Source organism: Filicampus tigris, chromosome 2, assembly GCF_054856515.1.
Source record: "Filicampus tigris isolate MCC_2025a chromosome 2, RoL_Ftig_1.0, whole genome shotgun sequence".
NCBI lineage: Eukaryota > Metazoa > Chordata > Actinopteri > Syngnathiformes > Syngnathidae > Filicampus > Filicampus tigris.
This window is the reverse complement of record NC_141218.1, coordinates 265,406-279,889: the sequence shown is the minus strand read 5'-3', so window position 1 is coordinate 279,889 and position 14,484 is coordinate 265,406. Positions and strand designations below refer to the sequence as shown.

General features: G+C 51.4%; 1 protein-coding gene across 3 annotated transcripts in view; it reads right to left on the bottom strand.

The window, feature by feature from the left end:
- The window catches only part of LOC147150676 (protein phosphatase 3 catalytic subunit alpha), a 54,644-nt gene that overhangs the window by 31,633 nt on the left and 8,527 nt on the right, over positions 1-14,484 (bottom strand). For all 3 annotated transcript variants that reach the window (XR_015089802.1, XM_086053157.1, XM_086053166.1), the window contains exon 2: positions 870-1,070. Coding sequence is in view for 2 of the 3 variants with exons in the window: in XM_086053157.1 (XP_085909283.1) it covers positions 870-1,070 (201 nt within the window). In the remaining variant the exon portion in view is untranslated. The remainder of the gene's footprint in view (positions 1-869; positions 1,071-14,484) is intronic.

Here is a 14,484-nt window from a genome sequence, read left to right as displayed (position 1 = left end):
TTAATACCAGTAATTTAAACTGTTGAATATACCACAAACTATGATCCTTCAACTTAATATCATTTGAATTTCATTTTACAGCATAAAAAACAAATGTTGAGTGTGTACATGCACACGAGGCAAAGAATTTCTTCCACTAACAACCCAGGCTAAATCTCGCTCCTCCCTGAAATATAACGCTTGTTTCTCAGCTGACACATATCACTTCGACATACTTCCTTAACACCAATGTACTACTTTCCTATTAGACGGGGCTTGGGCGCCATTGTGCTGTATCTTTGAGCCCTTGATGGGTTACATCTTTTTAAGATATTGTTGATGTTGTGTACAGTGAAATCCAAATTTAAAGTTACACATGGTTTGTATGTGTTGCTGCTCCATGAGTGTGAAAAGTGGCAGGTGTTTGCAATTTTAAATGACATAAGACCATCTCTGAATTTTGGTGTTTCATTATACAATGTTAATACCCTAACCTAAAAGCCCTAATTGTATGATTGGCCTACCTATTCCTAACCACTCCGATTCATAGCCCTAAACACAACCTGGCGAGAATCCCAATTTGGAACCCAACCCGGTACTAAACCTGATTTGGTCCTAATGTAAACCCGTTCATGTCTTCCGTTTAACATGTAAACCAAGTGCTAAAATATACTTTAAAAAGTATGTCTTAACAGGAGTATTAAAAAACGGTTTGGTTTGCACTCTCTCTTTGCAGATTTTCCGCGATTGCGGGTTGGTCTGGATTGGAATGTATGCCCCCCCCCCCCCCCCCCACTATGAACAGGGGTTGATGCTACTAGAATTTGGCCTAGCATCCATATTCCTTTCAAGTCAAACACATGAACATGGCTCCCCTACCACCGGCTGACCTGTGACTGGGGCCTCAATGTCCAGCAGGTTCTTCTCGGAGCGCAGGATGGCGGCACCCTCCCTGATGAGCCTCAGCGCCACCGCCTCCTCCACGCGTCCCTCCTTGGTCAGGTGGGCTTTCAGCACGTCAACTTTGGGCTTGCCCTCGCCGTCAAACACCTCTTTGGCCGTCAGTCGATGACTGGGTGGGAACGGAACGGCTGCGGGGCCAAATGAAAATGTTAGACATCCCTATTTTTAAACCTGCTCATCATTTTTCCATAACTAGTGTTTATTCACCGCTACCGCTGCCATGTCCTTCGATGGCAAAACCATTTCCAGAGCACGGTTTTATTTCAGAATAAGATTTCACTTTGCGCAGGCTTAGCACATTGAACAGGTGTGACGCTAAAGCCGAGACCCGTGCGGTGCGCGCTATGTTGGAGTGAGAGTGTGCGAGCATGTATGCTAATGCTAACGTCTATCCTTGCTGAAGGTGACATCAGCGTAACCAGACCTGTGCTTTGGCATCCCCTTGCTAAGAGAAACGATATTTGGTGTCCCAACTGAGCCCTTTTTAAATCTATTTAACAGCTGCGTGTTGAAACGGCACATTTCTATAGATACAGAAACTTGATAGCCCTACCGGAACAACATTCATTTCTCCCAGCCGTACAGGACACCGTCGGATAATTCAGTTCAAAATCATTGGTCTCGGTTTTTTTCATTCATGACTGGCAACACTAAACTCATACACCGCCGCGGACCTTTGTATTCATCAACTCGGATCCAACCGCTCGCTGCCGCGGACCGACACAAACGTCAAGTATGTTTTTTAATGGGTTGCGCGTGTACGAGTGTCTTGCCCACTCGTGTGTTTGTCGCTAAATTACACGTTTCTAAACCACCGTACTGACGAACGGATCCAGAGGGATTTCATCCTGTCCCGTGGCTCGCGAGGGACGGAAATGCCAATCCGGCGGAAGTCGGAAAAGTTGAGGCACCTCGCATCCAAACAGAGTACGTAAACGTACGATATAAACAGCAGGTGTTGCCATTGTGAGGAAAGGATGACGCGGCTCATGGAGTGAATGATGAACGGCATGTAAAAAAACGCCACCGACGCTCATCTCGAGCCATTCGGTGAGTCCATGTCGCTAATTGTGCGCTTCTCGGTTGCACATCTGTAAATGAAAAATTGTTTTGCCAACAAAAGCCCTCTCTGTCTTATTATTGTTTTATAGTTCCAGGTAGGGGTGTCCTGATGCGATACTATCGGTCCGATATCATTAGTTCACTTAGAGTGTATGAACATTGAATGAAGGCTAATGTATGTTTATCAACAATACTGCTCTGGGGTAGCACCTGATGCAAATAAGCATTTGGAGGAGAAACTACACTTTCTGCTACATCGTGACGTGCACAAAAACAGTTAACCGTTATTTTATAGGTTTTCTTATAGATTTAAAACAAAATCTAAGTAATCATCAAGATTGACTGACATGAAATACTTAAGATAATTACAGTTTTTCCAGACATATCGCCCAGCCAGTTGTATCGGGACAGTCCGAGTACCAGGTGTAAAAGCAAACAAATATTAGCGTCCAAGGCACTGGCACAACCCCCGTGTTCTATGAGGGATTATTAAAGCGCAGAAAAAAGGTAGAAAGGAGCTGTTTGTTCCTGGTGAAATATTCTGTGGGCCTCGCAAGACCAGTCAAAATGCTCTTCAACGACGGGCAATTTGGCAACTCTACTCTGAAAACGTCTGGCAGTAATGACTTTTTACAGGTTCGCTCTGTTGCCGCTGCTGCTTGTGTCCAAGGTCCGCTCGAAAATGAGGGCTAAATGAGCGCTTGACATTTCTAGACGCTCTGAAATGAAACGGAGCGCTCCTTGCCGAGGACCGAGTACGGCACTCGAATGCACCTTATCCTCCACATAGTTGAGCTACCCAAGTGGACTTGCGGAAGACACAAACAACGTCATGCCTCCCCTCAGGTATCTGGGGCAAAGACAAACCAGCGTCTAATATAGAGTTACACGAGCTCCTGGGTCGACCTGCCCTTCGCACCTGCTGCGCAACTCAAGCCCGAAGGCCAGGCCTGCTGACCGGAGGCCCACGCAACTCTTTGACACAATAATAGACGGCGGGAACGGCTCGTTTTGGGGTCAAGTCCGAAATGGTTAACTGCGTGCCCTTTTGCTGCCCCCGGCGCAACAATGCGGCCCTTTCGGATGCGGCCATTTTTGCCCGGGCGAGAGTTCCCACACACCTGGCAATGGTGAGCCGGCCGCTGAGGTGACATAAGACTTTGTGAAAGAACAACACTATACATCCGAGCAAGAATAACCGCAGAGAAAGGTGTGCCTTGTTGCCCTCAACACATCCTCCTTTCATTGCCTCCAGCCAGGACAGGGGAAAGACTCAACTTTCCCCTTGTGGAATTTTCAACAGCGCTCCATTAACGCTGATTTCTGCCAAAGCATTACATGGCACATGGTAATGGTAGGCTGGAGGTGTGTGGGGGTGTGGGGGTGTGTGTGTGGGGGTGTGGGGGGGGGAGGTGTCCCAATGCAAAAATGCGATCGCCAGCACAGCGATAAAGACACAGCATCTGCCCATGTGTTGGCCCATCATTTTCACAGCTGCCAGAGCGTCGGATGATGTGAAGCGTGACTCTCAAACGCTCCATTAGCGCCTCGCTTTCATTCATTCAAGCATCCGTCCCTTTGCGGATGCAGACGGCGAGCTGCGCTGCAGGCTCGATAGCGGCGGTCGGAACGGACTTGCCGAGGTACGTTGCCTGGGATGAAATAAAACGACGGCGACTGGTTGAAAGTGTTTTGAGCGTAGACATGAAGCGAGTTCAAGACCACAGACGCACAGCAACTGGCTCGCTAAGAGCTGAAGAATGCGCACACCGCCTTCCTAGTTCATGCCAAAACGAGCCCCGCCGAAAACGCTGACGGCGCGTGGTGCGGAGCCCTCAGAGGATGTCCAGCGCTGGGCTTGTCAATGTCCAGCAAACAAGCCATACTTGACGCAAACGCAACAACAGCTCCATTCGGAATGCCACAAATAAATGGATGAGGTTAGATCATCTGTTATGAGAGGGGAAGTCAACCCAAAGACATTTTTTAAAGAATGCGTTCCATGCAGGCCCGCGAGTCGAAACATGGCATTCTGATGAATATTGCGTTTGCGGGATATGAGTTAAGCGGCAAAATCCACCGGCTTTTTAGACGTCCGAGGGGGCGGCCGTTTTGTCACTTCTGTCGACTGAAAATGACGTCACAACTGCTCAGCTAACGACCAATCGCGGCTCAGCTTCCGAAAACAGCTCGGCCGCGATTGGTCGTCGTGAACAGTTGTGATGTCATTTTCAGTCGACAGAAGTGACAAAATGGCCGCCCACTCAGATGGCTAAAAACTGGTGGATTGACTCCTGTTCCACAAACGCAATATTTATCCGAATGCCTTGTTTCAACGAGCGGGCTTGCATAAAAGACATTCTGGAACCACAACATGTTTGGGTTGACTTGCCCTTGAAGCGTCATCAGCGCTATGGCTTGAGGATAAAGGCTTCTTTATACGCCTGCGTCGGCGCGGGCCACAACTGCCGCAGCGCATCACCTGACCGACCCGTAGCGCTGCGCGACATGTTAGCCAGCGGGCTGCGACACATGCCGAGCACACGGCAGAAATTGTTGCTGCGTATACGGCGCCGCGCTCTCTCTGGTGATTGGTCCATCACGTCACATGTTGTGATGACGAACACTTTTCCCCGGCTCGGTTCTTTGAAGGCCATTTATTTGCCACCACGGAGGAGAGGATCCACCACGCAGATTGTTGCTGCTGCGAAGCAAACTAGTTTGGCAGCGGCGTGGGCGTTATGTCACGTATGTGCGTGGAAAGAAGCCTCCACAAGCACGTACCACCTTCCAGATTGTTTTCGCAATAGAATTAAATGCATCATCTACCGGTAGGCATCTAGGTGCCTTTGTTGAAGCAGGCACGATATCCATTGTTGTCGCGGTCTGATCGTCGCTCGGCAGTCAAAACACCGAGCGGAATTAGCCATAAAAGGCAGAGGAAATTCTGCCCCCCAGTGGTGTGGTTTGGTTGGGTTGGGTTGGGTTGGGTTGGGTTGGGTTCGGGCGTGTAAAGGCAAACTGCGCGCGCGCGCGCGCGGCATTGCCGCAGTGACGTGCTAGCGGACGTCGCCCGCCGGAGTAAAAAGAAGCCTTAATTGCCCCGTACGCTAATTGAGTACACTGAGCCTCATCCATTCACTAGAAAAGAAAAACTTGGGGGGGCTTTTGGATAATGAAACTCTTGAGTGCAGAGCCAACAAGTGCCACTCACTCTCCGGAGATGATCCATTTTCTTAATTGGAAAGGACATAACAATGAGGAGCAGGAGCAGGGTGCGGTTCTTAGTCCGATATAAAACTTAGGAACGATTGAACAACATGGCAAAGGACTGCAGCAGCTAAAGCAAAAGGGTGCAACATCGAGTACATTTCACAAATGTAATAAGGGAAGCTTAATAATGCAAAGCCTTGCTAAAATAGCGGGCCTGCAAGCTGGAGCGCTGGTGGCAAAAGGGCCACTTGGAAATTTGCGCGCAGCACTTCATGATGCATTAGTGATGGAAGGCAGCCTGAGCAAAACGCTTCGCAGAGCGGAGCTTTGTAGCCAAGTGTATTTGAGTGAGCTGATTACGTCGGTGCGCAGCAAGGGAACGATGCCACGCGGCGGGGGAGAGCAGCAGGTGCCTTGCACGGATGGCTGAGGTAGGAACGGAAAAAGCCCAAAACGGGGCTGCCGGGAGCATCCGAGGCAATCAAGACGCAAACGGCAAGTGAGCGCAAGTGAGCGCAAGGGTCGCCAGGGGGCAGTATCAAAGATGACTACTTTCCTCAAGCCATAATACTCCCTCTCGCGCGCCTTTTTTTGCCCTCTGCAAGCTTTAATTCACGCCCCAACGTTCGACACCTGGGGCCAAATTAGCAATCGGTTGAGACGATAACGTCACAGTCATTTAGATTCAACACCCATCAATACGCTACCTGCAATAACAACACATCCAGCGGAGACTTTCGACCCGCTGGTCTTGGTTTGCAAGAAGACACTGACAGTCAGACAACTGGGGCGGATAAAGAGCCACCTTTTTCCACCCGGGTGCAGACTATTGTGGAAAACGTCAAGTGAGGGATTAGCATTTCACGCCGATGCCCGCTGACGTACGGTAACCGGACGGGCGCCAGATGACACACCGATGCTGTGAAATGCTGTCGGCGAGCTCCGGCGGTCCAGTTGAGGATTGCGACACCGGTCCAGACATCAACCTTTATCTGAGCACATGTTTAATCTTAACAGCGATTGGGATTTTATGCTGTGCCCATGTACCACAAACAGTTGGAAGTCGCTTTGAAAACCACGAAAGAAGAGCCGCAAGTGACGGATTTCCTTCCTTAATGTAAACGTGTCGGACGATGAAATGTTTCTTTTGTAACCGAGCAGATGGAATTCCTCCGAAATAAGCGCTACAAGTTTCAACGCCGGTTGTTCAGGGATGTCTTGGCGAGGTGGCGAAAAAAAACAAAACAAAAACAACGACAAAGGCGGCATACGCAATATGTGCTAATGATCAGAAACCTCGGCCTCAATTTGAGCCCGGAAAAACCCTGCGTGAATGTCAATCATGCAATGTTCTGTGTCACATGGTTACAAATTGAAAAGCCTTTCGCTTTATTAGAATGACCCGGAGTCAATAGCATAATCAATAATGTTCATTAGCACCTCTTCGTATGCTGCAAACAGTTCTTGACCATTGCGGCTAACATGCAAGCTCTTTCTGCGCCGCCGCCAAGCAGGTGAGGAGATGTTAGATGAAAGCGAGTTAAGCACGTTGCCAGGGAAACAGCCCTGTAGAGTCAAAGTCTTAATCTTTTATCCACCAAAGCTTATTATGTGACGCACAAAAATGATCCAAGGCTGAAAAAAAAATGGGAGCAGCAAGTATATGCCGCACATTCAGTCACGCTAAATAACAATAACAAATTAGTGGCATTTCCTGGTTTCCAGAGCCGCTACCACTGATCATTCGCACACGTGTGGGTGACTAGCTTAAAAGATGAATAGATAAATAAAAATGGAAAAGAAAGAAATAAACACATTTACTTCATGTAATGCTCCTCACCATTTGTTTGAAGACACCTCAGGTTAATAAATGTTGTTAAACATACTTTTTGGGCAAAATCAAATTCCACATTGGATATTACAAAAGAAAAACAAAAACATTATTCACTTGAAAATCCACAAAATCGCCCGAAACATTTTCAGTGGGAGGGAACATCGGTCGCGAGCGGCTTGTCTCATCTTGTACGGCCGTTTTTGGAGCGGCTTCCAACCGTTTCCGAGACAGCGTCGCCCCGTTGGTGTGCCGCCCTAGCGCAGCTGCAGTTCAAAATAACGCCCAGCTCGCGCAACAGCGCTTTGATAATAACGGTCATCACGTCACAGCTTTCAGCGCCGCAGGCGGACCGAAATTCGGTGGCCGCCTCCAAATTGGAAAAACCTCGAGAGTAAAGAACGCTTCTGTTGTTCCCATCAATGACGGCCATCCAAACGGTTGCTGATTATTCAGCTGGACAAGCCAACGTGAGCGCCCGTGAAGCCCGGCGGCGTCCGTTGCGGCACAGCCGTCAGGCCTGTCAAGCGTTTGAGTGGCGTGTGAGGGCGAGCGGCCGCTGCTGTTAATTGCGCTGTTTGCTCAACACATTTCCCCGCAACGAAAGCACGCCGGCAGAGCGATCAACCCCCCCCCCCCCATCAATTAGTGCGGCGAGGGATGAAGCGTGGGAGGTGCAATGGCTGTACAGTAAGTATGTATGCAAAGCAAGGGGGATGACAGGAAGTAGGTGGGGGGGGGATGGGGGTGGGGCTGGGTGGTCACGGTGCGAGGCGAGTCCCCCCGGTGGATTCCTGCCGGAGATCGGGTGCATGCGGCGAGCCATCAGAGTGGCAGCGGATCAATGACACAGTTAGGGGCCGCCAGGGACCCCTGTCACGGATGACAGCAGTGACGCCGGGGTGGGGGCCGCGTGCCTGAGAGCTCAGTCAATGAAATATCAGACCATCCTGGTGTACCACCGCTACATCACGGCTCATTACAGACTTTTGAGAGACCGTTGTTACGAGTTCATTTGGACAGTGCACTGGCGAGTCGGAATTGAGAGTTGCGCGCTTTCAGCGAGGCGACGCGACGTGCCTGCCGCAACATGCCCGGCAGCACTGAGGTACATTGGCAACCGTAGGAAGACAATAAACACCTGAATTTTCTCAAATAAAATGCAAAAGCTCTACTCTTGCCCGCTTTCCGGCGTTAACGTCAGAGCGGACACAAGCTCATGTTAGCCGTGCTAGCCAGCTTCTTAGCTAGTTATCCGCCTTGCTCGCAAATCTAGGCTTCAGTTCAGCGATTGTAGCTACGCTACAATACTCCCATAGCTGAGCGCAAACATCCATTTCAAGACATTTCAAGTGTCATAAATTACCGTTACCTCCAATTTGTCAAAGAGTGATGGGAGTATAGCAGCCATTCATCGGAAGCACGCTTTGCATATCCTTCCTCTACCAAGCCACAGTACCGGCAAAATCCTAAGGAGACCATTTTTTTCAAGGGGAAAAGTCATCCTTGCCGACGGCTCGCACCAACATCGGCAGTAGGATGGGTTGCGAGCTGTTAAGCAGCTGGGCAAGCCGGACTTTCGAAAACTGCAGTCCACCTTGAAAGCGGTAACAGGCGCGCACCCGGTTCGGTGTATTGAGGAACATCCCTTGTCATCCCAAGCAGGTCAAGACCAAGTCTATCCTGACTACACTTTGCTTTCTCGGGTCCGAATCGGCCAGCGGGTTTGTCGATTTCCCTTCATCCCGGCATGAAGCGAACGCGATCCTGTTCCCGGCTGCAGTGAGGGAAGCACGGGCCGGAGTGATACTCAAAGCGCGCGGGGATTTGAGTACCTAGCGACAATTGCAACGCATCGACTGCCAGTGATGTCAGCTCATCGCTCCCCAACAAGTCACGTTCATCCTGAATGAAAAATATGACAGAAATGACGACAAGTTTGAACAGCAGCGCAAAAGGTCAGCGCCGATGCAAAGCGTCGCATTTCCTGCCAAAGCCATTGTGACAGGTCCCGAAGAAGACGTTCCCCGCTGGCTTCGCCTCGCTGCGGTCTGCAAACGCCCCCACCCTCCGCAATGGCGTGACACAGGATTAGCTTTCATTAGAGACGGAGCTGTAATCAGCTTTGGAGCATAGCGGCAGCGGAACAATGGCGGAGGTAAGAACAGGGCACAGGTTTCTCTCGACGCTAACAAGCAAACCGGCGGCACCTGACAGCCAGAGCACTTCACCTTAAGAAAAGAAGTTTTCAGGACACATGCGGCCGGAATTCTACACTAGCTGCAAATTTGAGGCCACTCCGACGCGAACGGCATTGCGGCGTCGCCCGCAGGGTTGGCGCTAGCCGCAAATGATTGGCTGCAGTTGATGAAAGAAGAATTTGGCCCAGTTTGTTTAATTGAATTTCTATTCAGTCTAGAGCTTTTACTCATCCTCAAGCTAAAGGCCGCCCGCTTCCAGTAGAGCTTTTACTCATCGTCAAGCTAAAGGCCGCCCGCTTCCAGTGGAATGAAAGGCAAATGCGCTTGTGGTCAACCGCTCCTCGCGCCTTACATGACAGACGACGTCTATGCGTCAAACAATTGGCCGGCCATCTTGCGTTGCCATCGTTACCGACAACTTGTTATTTTGTCGCTGAAAACACTCGTCGATGAGTGTCAACTTACCAAAGGAAGTCAACATTTGAATTTTTCAAAATAAAATCTAAAGATAGTACAACTTTGTCAACAAATTTCTCTGAAAACAAGTGGCTACGCTGCCCACTTTGTGACATAACGCCAGAGTGGACAGGAACTCTTGTTAGCCCCGCTAGCTAGCTTTTTAGCTCGTCGTCTGCCTCGGGGGTAAATCAAGTATTTAGTTCAGCAATTGCAGGCGAGCTAAGTCGAGTGGCTGGTTGCAAAAATTCATTTTAGCGAGACAGCGCTATACATTAACGTTACCTTGAATTCGTCAAAGAGTGACGGGTGTATGGGAGCCGTTCATCAAAATGAGTGTTTTACGCCAGGATCAATGTACGGAGTAATGAGAGCCTCTCAAAGAACAAAGTCCGCTGTTTGCATCGAGCACTTGGGGCACATTATCTTGGTGACGCCAATTGGGACTTTCAGAGGTTATGTTGACATTTTGCGGTGAATTTTGTCCCGGTGGGCTTTGCTTTCATTTCACTCTTGACGGTTCTGACACGATGTGGACAAATCTTGGAGAAGCACTGGGAGGTATACCTTAGAAGAAGAAAAAAAATGATCATTTCCCCAGGAAATGCGTACGCGGCGCTTCTCCCAGACTTCCAACAATAGGCCACGCGCTGGCATCGAGTCAGAAAAGAGCGGGAAAACGCCGCGACTAACAACGCAAGATTGTTTGGCTTCACTCCTCGCCACGGAGACGAAGCGGAATCGTTCGCGCGTCCATAACCGTAGAAAGACGACGGCTACTTTGATTCACACAAGCAACAACGCATCCAAAGACAGCGTGCCGCACAGCTCAGTCTCTCTGCTCTGTGGGAACGGTGACTTTCGAAACGGAGTTGAGAACCTTCCGTCTGTTCCTCGTGCGGCATCTCGTCCGGTGGGCCTCAGCGCTGCTTGGCGTTTTGCAGCACAATGCGGTAGTACGCTCGGGGCGAGCAGCAACGAAGCGAAAGACAGTGGCGACGCGCCGGGCAGCGAAGACAAAAGCTGTCGTGCCATCTGCGCCATATGGCCACAAAGTCTCATTCGACGGCTCGAAACGCATAGTAAAGCGCCAGGCGGGAAGGGAGGGATTTGCGGGCATGTTTGTAGTCCCGTCAAGGCAAAAAGAGGCTTTTGCACACACACGCACACACACACACGCACTGACAGACAGACCACCTTTGTGAGTCGGCCCGTCACTCTCCACCAAGCTGTGGACGGGTGCTTGCAGCGGGAGGGACTCACAACGCAGGTAGTCCTATTGCGAACAGATGTGCCCCACTAACCCCGGAGAGCTGGACCGGCGGTCCTTGTTGTTTGAGCGACACGCCGACGGGGGACGTGTCAGACCGCGGGCAGTCCGGTCGGATTTTTCAGCACAAATCCTCCGACATCGGAAGGTAAAAGGCAATAAGCGCATAACCGCAGCGAGTAAATGGCTCCACAATGTCACCCGACGGCTTTAGAAGCCTCGCCCGGTCTATTCTACCGACATAAAGTCTCGGAGTTTGCTCTGACAAAGCTTTGCGCCTCTCCACTCCACTCGTTTGTGGACTCATTCGCAGCTTGTCTCCCACATAATATGCCTGAACAGGCGTGATCGCGCCTCTCAAGGAGGGCTCGTTGGCAGCTGACTTGTGGACATTTCGCCACTGCAATTACAGCACTCATACGGAGAGGGTGAGGTCGGTCTATATTTGCACCCGCTCTTACGCATACCGGACCCGAGGACGACCCAAATTAAACACCGGCACCAACTAACCTTCGGCCAGAAGATAACAACTGCTTGTCCTCAAAAACAAAATGAAATACCACTCCCCGACTATCACGCCGGTCTGTTAATTGGGGCAAGCCCTGCTAAGGGTGCAGGAATAGCACCTTCAGATATGTGACAAAGCATTTCACCAAGGCACGGCAAAAAGAAAAAAAGAAAAGCCCCAGGAGTGCCATTTGACCGAAAAACGGCATCGCGCCTCACGGTAGCGCGCGAGTGTGTTTAGAGGTTGACTTTTATTTCTGGCATAGTGACAGCGGTTTTTGAGAGGACAGGTGGCGAGGCAATGGGATGGCGCGGCCAGCCACCTCCTCCTGCCTCTTGCCAAGGCAACGCGAGCCCAAAAACGATGGCCTGTCCCTTAACCGCGGCTTCCTGATCCCCCTTGTCCAGGCCCACGGCCGTATCAGGGCCATGACGGTGGGGGTGTGGCGGGTTCTCCCTCTCCTGCCAGGAGTAGCGGACGGCCAAGAACTGAAGCGGGGGCTGGGGGGAAAGCATGACAAGGGCGGACAAGGATAAAAGACTCGTATCTCGAACAAGCAAAGGAATTCTGAGTCGGCATCGGATGGAAGTGAACTCGCGTACCTCGTCTGGCCATTACCAGCTCCCCGCTGGCGCTCTATAAAACCGGAGAAGCTGTGACGGAGCTCCCCAAGTAGCTGCGATTATGCAAGCCCTGTGGCCTAAAAGGGACTGTAGAGTAAATCATCTTCCTCTGCCGCCAGCCTGACCTCCATACTGCAGAGAGAGCACTTTCCAAATTGACTGGCAGCGTATTATGCGCAAGGCACCATCTGCGCAGGCTTTACCGGCGGCAGCCGCCAGATTAAAGGTAGTTAGCGTCACATTCGCGATCCGCCGTTCAGTCGGAGCCAACGTCAACGCCAGGGCCAGGACCAGGGCCAGGGCCAGGGCCAGGGCCAGGGCCAGGGCCAGGGCCAGGGCCAGGGCCAGGGCCAGGGCCAGGGACCAGGACCAGGGCCTTCTTTCAAAAGTCCAGCTTGCGGCTGCCCAGGTCATTGCGCTGACCCCTGCGGGGAGCCGGTACGTTTGTGCCCGCGGTTTGGGGTTGAAACTCCGTCTGCCTCCGCAACTTAGTCGCACGGCGTTGCGGGCTCACGTTGGACGTCAGGTCCAAAGAAGGAAGCTGCGCACGCCGCGAGCTTCGGCCTCTCTTTTGAACCTCATCCGTTTAGTCAACGGGTCAAACGGTCAAACACAGGGGTACAACGGCACTCGCAAGGAGCTGCTGTCCCTCACCCAAACACTCACGCTGAAATAAGCGACCAATCCGAGTCCAGCTCCTGAGGTCGCTGACTAATTCTTCTGGTGTAGCTTGTGCGGCATTCTTTCTGTCCAAAAACGGCCACCGCAGGATGCCGCGTTGGCTTCTTCTCTTTCTCGAGTGTCGTGTAAACACACGAGAGCGATGACTCGCACAAACGGCAAATGCGCTTTCTTTCTCCCCGACATGGATCTGCCGGTCGGTGTCAGACGAGTCCTCCTTTGACCAACAAAAAGCAGACGGTGAGGCCGAACGGCCATTTAAATACGGTTCTTCAAACAATTCCCTTCACTGTATGGACTAACAGACCATACGGTAGGTGCCCCGGTAGTCCGCTGCGTCACAACACATTGAATTTATTTTCATTCAAAGCAAATAAGACGGCCCTGGATGTATACTCCATCTGTTTGGGCTCCACAGAAGGGCTGGCTCGAAAACAAACAGACAGGGAAGACCGCGTAATGCAGCTCCCGGATAATGTCACACACTGTCTTTTCAAGACGTATACAAGATGGAAAATGAGCACGAACGCGGTTTTGGGGACGGCGGAGGCCGGACCGATTTTTCCTCCACCGACCCACCGACCCACCGACCGACCGACCGACCGACCGACCCACCGCAAGCCGGGCGCATGCTTCCGATCGCTCAGTTGCGCTATCTGCGTGGCGGGCCGGCTGATTTGTACTTGACTTTGGCCGTGTCCAAAGATCGCCGCATTCCTCCGGGCGGATTGGATTACATTCTATACGGGGCGACGGCCTTGAAGCATCATGGGCGCCTTGCCGCGACAAGATGGCTCCGACGCGTGAGGCGCGAGCCGTCAGCCCGAGGGCGACATCCTTGCCGCTCGACCGCGAGAGCAGGACGGCACGATGTTGTTAAGCGGAACACGGCGCGCAGTCAAAATGAAACGGCACTGGCATTGGTGCGATCGCTTGATTTGATTATTGAGGTTTTCGATGAATCCTTTCAACGCGAATTCCATCCTCAATGCACAGAATGTTGCCATAAGTCGAACGGGAAGCACCGCTTGGGTTCTCGAACGTTCCGGTTGGCGAACGGAGCTTTCGGAATGAAATGAGTTTGTGAAGCGAGCTTGCATTGCATCTCCATTAAGGGGTCTCGTTGCTTGCCGCAATCCTCACGAGAGCGGGTGTTCCCCGCCTACAAGCTTGACTGCTTCGACTCTAAAATGGAGTGAGACAGCACCGGGGATCAAACAATCGCTGAGCGCAATGCAGGACTCCCCGGCGATGCTTCGACAGGCAAAGAAGAATAATCAATGGGAGCCGCGGGACACACTAACCTCCACACAATCTGGCTAACGGAGGCTCGCTCGCTCGCTCGCTCGCTCGCTGATGAGATACGTGATTGCCTGGCAACTGTGGAGGCCAACTCCGAACGAGCGGGCTTCATTTCCAGGGGGCTTGAGACACTCGGCTCCGCCTCGGGCTCACGGCAAACCGCACTTTATCGCGCGCGGCTTCAGCGCTAAATTCATTTCGCTGCAAAGCAGAGGAATTGAACAGACCGGGAGTGAAGGAGTGTGTGGCGCTAATGAAATTTCGCATCAAGGGCAGAGCAGCAGATAAGAGCAGGGGGAAGAGAGAGAGAAAAAAAAAAAAAAAAGTCTTGCCTTGACAACGACGACGACGACAACAACAACAACAACGCACGCTTACACAGACGCACCTCGGTC